Source organism: Chiloscyllium plagiosum, chromosome 39 (genome assembly GCF_004010195.1).
Source record: "Chiloscyllium plagiosum isolate BGI_BamShark_2017 chromosome 39, ASM401019v2, whole genome shotgun sequence".
Taxonomy (NCBI): Eukaryota; Metazoa; Chordata; class Chondrichthyes; order Orectolobiformes; family Hemiscylliidae; genus Chiloscyllium; species Chiloscyllium plagiosum.
In genome coordinates, this window is record NC_057748.1 from 242,974 (window position 1) to 252,030 (window position 9,057).

General features: G+C 41.9%; 1 protein-coding gene across 1 annotated transcript in view; it reads left to right on the forward strand.

The window, feature by feature from the left end:
- Window positions 1-7,897, forward strand: part of LOC122542066 (apoptosis regulator BAX-like) — a 15,950-nt gene extending 8,053 nt beyond the window's left edge. The window contains exon 5 of the mRNA XM_043679361.1: window positions 2,727-7,897. Coding sequence (XP_043535296.1) covers window positions 2,727-2,822 — 96 coding nt within the window. The 3' untranslated portion in view covers window positions 2,823-7,897. The remainder of the gene's footprint in view (window positions 1-2,726) is intronic.
- Window positions 7,898-9,057: the final 1,160 nt, after the last annotated feature.

A 9,057-nucleotide genomic window follows, 5' to 3' on the forward strand; every position in this document is an offset into this window, starting at 1 on the left:
AGACAATGGGTCGGCCGGGGCAGTCAGGTTTGTGGATTTTGGGCAGGAGGTAGAAGCGGGTGGTGCGGGGTTGTGGGACTATGAGGTTGGAGGCGGTGGATGGGAGATCACCCGAGGTGATGAGGTTATGGACATTAGGGCCAATGAAGGATAGTAGTGGGAAGTTACGTGTGGAGTCAGAGGAGATAGAGGAAGCACTAAATGAATATTTTTCGACAGTATTCAATCTAAAAAACGACAATGTTGTCAAGGAGAATACTGAGATACAGGCTACTAGACTAGGTGGGATTGAGGTTCACAAGGAAGAGGTATTAGAAATCTTTCAGAGTGTGAAAATAGATAAGTCCCCTGGGCCGAATGGGATTTATCCTAGGATCCTCTGGGAAGTCAGGGAGGAGATTGCCGAGCCTTTGGCATTGATCTTTAAATCGTCATTGTCTACTGGAATAGTGCCAGAAGATTGGAGGATAGCAAATGTGGTTCCCCTGTTCAAGAAGGGGAGTAGAGACAATCCTGGTAATTATAGACCAGTGAGCCTTACTTCAGTTGTTGGCAAAGTGTTGGAAAATGTTATAAGAGATAGGATTTATAATCATCTAGAAAAGAATAATTTGATTAGGGATAGTCAGCACGGTTTTGTGAAGGGTACGTCATGCCTCACAAACCTTATTGAATTCTTTAAGAAGGTGAGCAAACAGGTAGATGAGAGTAAACCGGCTGATGTGGTGTATGTGGATTTCAGCAAGGTGTTGGATAAGGTTCCCCACAGTAGGCTATTATATAAAATGGTGGTAAAAACAATGACTGCAGATGCTGGAAACCAGATTCTGGATTAGTGGTGCTGGAAGAGCACAGCAGTTCAGGCAGCATCCAAGGAGCTTCGAAATCGACGTTTCGGGCAAAAGCCCTTAATCAGGAATCTGATGTACAAAATGCAGAGGAATGGGATTGTGGGAGATATAGCAGTTTGGATCAGTAATTGGCTTGTTGAAAGAAGACAGAGGGTGGTGGTTGATGGGAAATGTTCATCCTGGAGTCCAGTTACTAGTGGTGTACCACAAGGCACAAGGGTCGGTGTTGGGTCCACTGCTGTTCGTCATTTTTATAACCGACCTGGATGAGGGCGTAGAAGGGTGGGTTAGTAAATTTGCAGACAACACTAAGGTCGGTGGAGTTATGGATAGTGACAAAGGATGTTGTAGGTTTCGGTGTCCAGGTACACAGATCCTTGAAAGTTGCCACCCAGGTTGACAGGATTGTTAAGAAGGCATACAGTGTTTTAGCTTTTATTAATAGAGGGATCGAGTTGCGGAACCATGAGGTTATGCTACAGCTGTACAAAACTATGGTGCGGCCGCACTTGGAGTATTGTGTACAGTTCTGGTCACTGCATTATAAGAAGGAAGTGGAAGCTTTGGAAAGGGGGCAGAGGAGATTTACTAGGATGTTGCCTGGTATGGAGGGAAGGTGTTACAAAGAAAGGCTGAGGGACTTGAGGCTGTTTTTGTTGGAGAGAAGAAGGTTGAGAGGTGACTTATATAAGATAATCAGAGGGTTAGATAGGGTGGACAGGGCGAGCCTTTTTCCAAGTATGGTGACGGAGAGCACGAGGGGGCATAGCTTTAAAGTGAGGGGTGATAGATATAGGACAGATGTCAGAGTTAGTTTCTTTTAAGGGTATGGAATGCTTTGCCTGCAATAGTAGTAGATTAGCCAACTTTAAGTACATTTAAGTCATCATTGGACAAGCATATGGACATACATGGAATAGTGTAGGTTAGATGGGCTTCAGATTGGTATGACAGGTCGGTGCAACATCGAGGGCTGAAGGGTCTGTACTGCGCTGTAATGTTCTATGTTCCTGCAGATACAAGTTTATACAAACTCGACAACCTCATTTTGTTTTTAGATTACTTACAGTGTGGAAACAGGCCCTTCGGCCCAACAAGTCCACACTGACCCGCTGAAGCGCAACCCATCCAGACCCATTCCCCTACATTTACTCTTTCACCTAACACTACGGACAATTTAGCATGGCTAATTCACCTAACCTGCACATTTTTGGATTGTGGGAGGAAACCGGAGCACCGGAGGAAACCCATGCAGACACAGAGAGAACTACACATAGAGAGTCGCCTGAGGCGGGAAATGAACCCGGGTCTCTGGTGCTGTGAGGCAGCAGTGCTAACCACTGTGCTGCCTTGCCACCCACCCTGCCACCCATTTCAGGTGTTAATCTAGTAATCTCTGCACCGCATCCAATGCATTTGCAACCTTCCTTAAATAAGGAGACCTCTACTGTGCACAGACTCCAGATGTGGTCTCCCAATTCCCTCTGTAACTGAAGCATAACCTCCATCCTTTTGTATTTATTTTACCCTCATGAGAATCATGCTGGAATTTGCCCAGATCTGCTAGATAAACAGATTATTGATCATCTTTTCCAGTTAGCCTACGGTATATTAATGAAGGGTTGGTCGGATGAATAGTATCTTCATTATCAATCTTGTGATAAGTTGCTAATCACGCTGGCTGCACTTTACCCAGCTTGAGGAAGCCATTCAGATTGATTACAACCTTCACCACCATGATCATTACAGTAGAGATTATGGGTAGTCTTCAAACTGCTGACGCTGGAATACTTTGTTTGGAGGCATTTAGCAGAATGGTACATTAGAATGTTCTTCCTTTTGTCTAATCCATTTTTTGTTGGCTTTGTTTAACAGGAGGCCATACTGGGTACACCAACTTGGCAAACTATTGGCATTTTCACTCTCGGAGTCATCACCACTCTGGTGGTGGTGCGTTGGAAATCTTCCTAGAGCTATGCTCTGAGCCTGGGCGAGCAGCAGAGGAGTGAAGGGACCCTGCTGGCATGGGGCATCTCCTAATCAAGGCCATCGAAGCAGAATCCAGCAATCTGAGTTCAGTTTAAGCAGAGACCCCCTCAATCAGGCTTCGGAGGGTGGGGTGGGTTCTCTATGAGTGAGAGGGTCCATGTGGATTCATTATGTGGAAGAAATGGTTTTTGTACTGAGCACTAGATGTGAGTTCATCTGAAACTGCACATGCTTTTAACTGGGTGGAAGGGGCTAAGGGGGTAAGTGACAAGGCCAGGGGTTAGGCAATGGGAGCAGTGTCAGTTTTAGCTGTCAGCTCTCAATAGTCTGTACTGTTTTTTCTTACAGATGGGTTTTCAATCTGTAGTGATGCACTGATTGTGTTCAACTCACTTTATAGTTAAAAGACTACTTATTGGCTCAGATATGTGCAGTACATGAATGCTGATATCCCTGGGCATTGATTAGCAATAAATTGTCTATCATTTAAGGCACATGGAAACTCAGCTGCTATTTAGAGGGCCTCGGCTTCATTTTACCAGAACACATTCCTACTGATTCACTTCAAACCCACAGTGTCTGTTGCTTGCTTTAGGCAGTGTTAGTTTGCAAAAGTTGTGTGTTTTACAATGTGAAGGAGCCATCTTAGAACACTCAGAACAGTGCAAGGATCTTATGATGTATTCTGCATAATGTAAAATGATCGACAGTTATATAAACTCTTCCTTTTTTGTTTCACTTGTGGAGCAAAGGTAGGAGCTTGTCTTGTGATCTGAGATGTGTGGATTGGTCATTCAGACAGCAGCTGTGATTGGACTATTGGCTATTACCACCTTCAGATTAAGTAATAAAACATTGCCAATAAGACAATTTTTAAACCAGCTGTAGTGCTCCTGAAGAAAATGAGAAGTTTATATATTGTTGCTGAAGTGTGTATTTACTTGCAGTGAAGTAAATCATAGTGTTATCACAGTAAAGGAGGAGGCCATTCAGCCTGTTGAGTTAATGTCACCTTATGTCGAGCAATACAATCAGCTCTGTCACCACTTCTCTATCCTAAGTTCTTTTTTACAGCCACCAAATTACCAGTGTTTCTAATTAAAAAATAATTACTCTCTACCCTAATAGACCTGCAAGTTTATTTTGTCCATTTGCTCATCAAATTTCCTTTAGATTGCCTTCACTTCTTTCACCCTAGTGGACAGTACAACTCATTGTTTAAACCAAGTTCAGCTTGTCATTCCCAAATTCTGAAATCTGTGTCTCATTTGTACCATTGGTTAATGGGAAAACCTTTTCTTTATCTACTCTATCTCAGACTGACATAATCTTGCACACTTGTCATATTCTCCCTCAGTCTCCTCCATTCCAATGAGAAAATCTACAGTTTCACAAAATGACTTTGTAGCTAAAACCCCAATCCCTGGAACCATTCTGGTAAATTTCCCACATCCTCTCCAGGACCCTCACATCCTTGTTAAAATGTGGTCATCAGAATACACAATACTCTAGCCTGGGCCTAGCCAGAGTTTTGAAAAGGTTCAGCATAACCTTTTTATATCCACTGCCTCTGTTAATGAGCTCAAGATCTCTTGCTTTTTTGGTTATTCTCCCAATAAATCCAGCCACTTGCAAAAATTGATGTATAAAATGTCTCTGTCTCTGTGCATGCTCTAAACCTGTGCCACTGAATCTATCCAAAATGCCGAAAAGGATCATTTCACACTTCTCCATATTAAGTTCTATCTGCCAGTTATCTGCCCAACGGCCAGTGGTTGCAGTCACAGTTTAGGACTACAGTTAGACTGAATTACTGCAGTATTAGAGCAGGATTTCCTCCTCCTTAATCCTTTGTTCTGAAGTGAACGTCAGCTTTACAAATTAAGAAAAAAAAACTGCCTCTTGAAGCAGTGGAACATGAGATGCATCAGTTTTCTTTGTCTGTTTTCGTGCTTTTCCTTTCTTCTCCCACACAAGCTTCCTGCATCTTGCTCAGCTCTGTTACTCTGCAGCGTAATCCTGGTTTGCCCAATTGGGAGGGAGATATTTGAAGCTGATTACAGGGTAATTGACCTGAGTTTGCTAGTTGCACCTGATGCTCTGACTCTCTATCTACTGTGCACCAATGGTGAGAACAGCAGTTCTGGAGGGTTATTTAAAACGATAGCAGTAGAGGTTTTTAAAACATGTTTTCCCTTTTCTACTTTTGATTGGATTACTAGAAGGAGGGGAGGACTACATTAGATACTGAGGAGTGGGGAAATGTTGTAGCACAGACTTGTCGGCTGAACTAAGAATTAGCTAGTTTGCTTTTTCAGTGCAGATAGCTGATATATGAGAAACATCCAAATAATGTACTGCATAAAAACTAAAGCCATTTGGTATTGTATTAGCTGCAACTCCTGTGCAGTTGCTTCACCTGTTTAAAACCATTTTTTCATCTCCGATAGGATGTCCAACCCACCTGGAATAGTTCGTACCCGACAATTTTGTTCCCTCCTCAGACACTTGGTACCTATTCTAGATGATGGTTTCATGGTTGTTTGCCTCAGTCAGTGATACTGTCACCTCACACAACAGAAGGCTGCAGCTGAAGCCACATTCTGACCCTGCATTACTGTAGGAGTGCAACATTGTTAGAAGAGTATTCCACCTTTTCTAGCAAATGTCAGCACTAACCAAAAAGCAAGACATTCTCTCTCTGTCCTATCTTCCCAGTAATGTCTGTTTTTAATTGGTGTCTACAATTATCTGAATATTATGTGGTCTTTTAACTATGGAATACAATTACCATTTATGTCAGATCAAGATGAGCTAAGCTCTCAAGATTTATTTACATTTGACATCGCAAGCCACAATCGTCTGTATCTTTTTTTAAAAAAGCCTCTGACTCCTCTGCCCACACCTTATCCCTCTGTAATCCAGGACGAAGTTCCTACACCAGGCATGTCTTCCTGATCCTTAACCCAGTGCTCGAGTTCCCTGCAAGCTGATTCTGTGTTTCTGTGCTTTTGAAGTGTGCTGAGTTAGGCAGACAATGGATGCTGCAGAAGTCACACTGCTTTTTTGGTTGAGCAGAGCGAAGAGGACTCAGCTTTTACTTCTGCTACCAGTCCATCCTCAATGGACAAACCCAAAGGGGTGCAAGAGAACATTCAGTCATTGGACATTCTTATTTATGTAGAACTGAGCTGAACTTTGTGTTTGCTGTGGAGAGACCTAGGGAGGCAGGATGGTAACAAACTGGTTCAGGCACTGTGTGTCATAACAGTGATCATGTAAAAACGTCATAATTAAAAGAATGATCACTACCCACCAATGGTGAATCTGCCTTTTTAAACATTTTTAATTACAAAGCCAAAATGAGCCTTTATTCCTGATGGACACTTACTTGGCCACAGGCACCTTTCTTGGGAACTGACTAATTTCCCTCAGCCTTTTGTGTATGTCATGTTTACTATCAAATACTGATAGATTGGCAAGGAGTTGTTTGAAATGCTTTTGAATGATTGTTTACATGTTAAAGAGATCCAAATCTGAAATGATATCACATGCAGGTATATCCATATTCAGACATTGATGGATATCGAACACGTGATATCTTTTCCTGATGCCTTTAACTTCAATGTGTTAAATTGTTTCAGGTCAATGAACTCTGTCTGATGCGTTCATGCAGGAACTGATGCAAGAAAGTGTCACCTTTAACGTGCTGAGTGATTGCAGACCCGTACTCCCTATAAAATAAGTCCATCCCAGAAAAGTACATTTGATTGTAGCACTTCAACCTGGGAAACTTATGGAGAGATGCTTGCAATCCAAAGATTGCGCACGGGTGTGGGATGTGCGAAAACCCAACTTTGTCAGTTTTACTGGCCGCTGAGTATCCAGTCTCTGTTCCTAGTTTACTTCTGGTCTGCCATTGCTCTGACACTGTGTAGCTAATACTTCATTCAATTGCCTTATCTTTTTATATTAAAAAAGTGAAATAATTAAATTAGGATATTTCAGAAAAAATGAATTTTGTTCTTTTTGGCTTCTATTTGCATCTTTTTAACTAATGGAAATTCTTGAGCCAGGCCCTGTATGGGCTTCATTTTTGGTGCTGTTTCTGAGATGTGAAATGTGCTTGGGCTGCAGTGACCTGCTTTGTGTTGAGTGTAGCTCTACGTCCTTCATGTAGTTTGGTCTCTGCATAAAGTGCCTCGCTGTTGAACCTGCCCTGTTCAGGACATAGGACTCGCCTCTTCATCTGTGCTTCAATCTTGTGATTTATTTAAATGTTTGACTAAATAAGGCATTGGTGCCCTAATTATCCTTTGTGGGATAATTGTCAGATTATCTTTGACATGTCTTAACTTGGTGATTTTATAGTCTTGTATTAAATTGCTTGTTTCGAGGTGGCTGAATAAGTGATACAACCACTGACTGGCAGCATCCACAGGAAATAGTTTGCAATGAAGAAAGCTACCATTTCACAGGGAGGTGACCATCCGATCTATTAGCACTTCCCAAGATAATCAAGTTTATAGCCATTTTATAACATACAATTCTTACAATCTATTTCCCACCCTTGCTTGCTGTACCTCACTTCAGTACGGTTTCAGACTGTCACTGGGATCCTTGCTATAATAGCTATAAGACATTTGCACAGATGGGGTCAAACCCAGAACCTTCCTGATTAGTAGGTATGCAGTCACCCACCTTTCTTCAAAATGATATGTATTCTAACACAGTCCTTGAGCATTTATTAAACTGGCATTGAGGTGGTTGTGACCTGCAGTGCTAACAGTAATTTGGGGTTGTATCACTGTTCTGTGGTTTCACTGTTTAGCACCCATATCTGAGGTATAATGTCTTCAGGCTGAACTATAAAAGCTTTTAATATGTAGAAATGTGAGTGACAAACCTTTAGGATTCATTGACAGAGAATTCTGCTTTGTTTCACTACTGTTAATATATAAACTACCACTTGAATGTTATCAAAGGGCTGTTTTTCTACTATAGTACGTTTCTTACTTTTTGATTATTTTCCAGAATAAACAATAACTTAAAAAGCACAATTGAGTGTTTCCTTTTACTACTACTTGTGAGCTCTGCCCTAAGGATCCCATTTTCCCCAACTCCAGAACCAGCAAGCTCTACCCAGGCATTTCAAATCTGTGTGGAAAAGAGAGAATTCCAACAGGCCCCACACAGTCTGCTGGCTTCCAAGAACAGTAAATGCTGAGGGAGCATCAGAATTCTGAACATAAAAGTGCCAAATGAGGTCAATCAGTGTTGATGCTAATGGATGGAGCATAGATTAGATTCACAGCACCAACAACACTCCCATCAAAATGTTACATCAAGCAAAATATTCTTGATTTCAGCATTCAAGGAGAGGAGATAATCATGTAGGTCTGGCTGTATCTCTAGAGACAGAAACAATAAAAGTTAAGTAGAATATAACTCTTCAGACCTGAAGGAAATTAGAAACTTTTTTTTCTACTGCTCAGGGGAGGTATAGAAGCAGAGGAAAAAGAAACCCAAGTATTCATCCATGGTGAATGTTAGGGTGTAGGTTTGCTCCCTGAGCTGTAGGTTTGATATCCAGACGTTTCATTACCTGGCTAGGTAACATCATCAGTGGCGACCTCCAAGTGAAGCGAAGCTGTTGTCTCCTGCTTTCTATTTATATCTTTCTCCTGAATGGGGTTCCTGGAGCTTGTGGTGATGTCATTTCCTGTTCGTTTTCTGAGGGGCTAGCTGGTGTTCGTGTATCCTGGTGGCTAACTTTCTTCCTGTTTGTCCTACGTAGTGTTTGTGGCAGTCCTTGCATGGAATTTTGTAGATGACATTGGTTTTGTCCATGGGTTGTACTGGGTCTTGTTAGTTTTTGTTTTGAGTGTGTTGGTGGTTTCTGGCTGTGTTTGGTCTGCTTGTCGTGGTTTGTTCTTGAGGAATCTGCGGACTATTTTTTGAGTATCCGTTCTTCTTGAATATGTTCTCTTCTGTTTTCCGACGTTCGTCTGCTGCAGTGTGTGGTGGCTCGTTGAAATAGTGTTCTGATACAGCTTCTTTTGTGTGTGTTGGGATGGTTACTGGTGTTAAGTATTTGGTCAGTGTTTGTCGGTTTTCTGTATACACAGGTTTGTAGTTCTCAGTTGTCCTTTCTTTCGACTGTGACGTCCAGGAATGCGAGTTTGTTGTCAGTTTCTTCCTCCTTGGTGAACTTTAT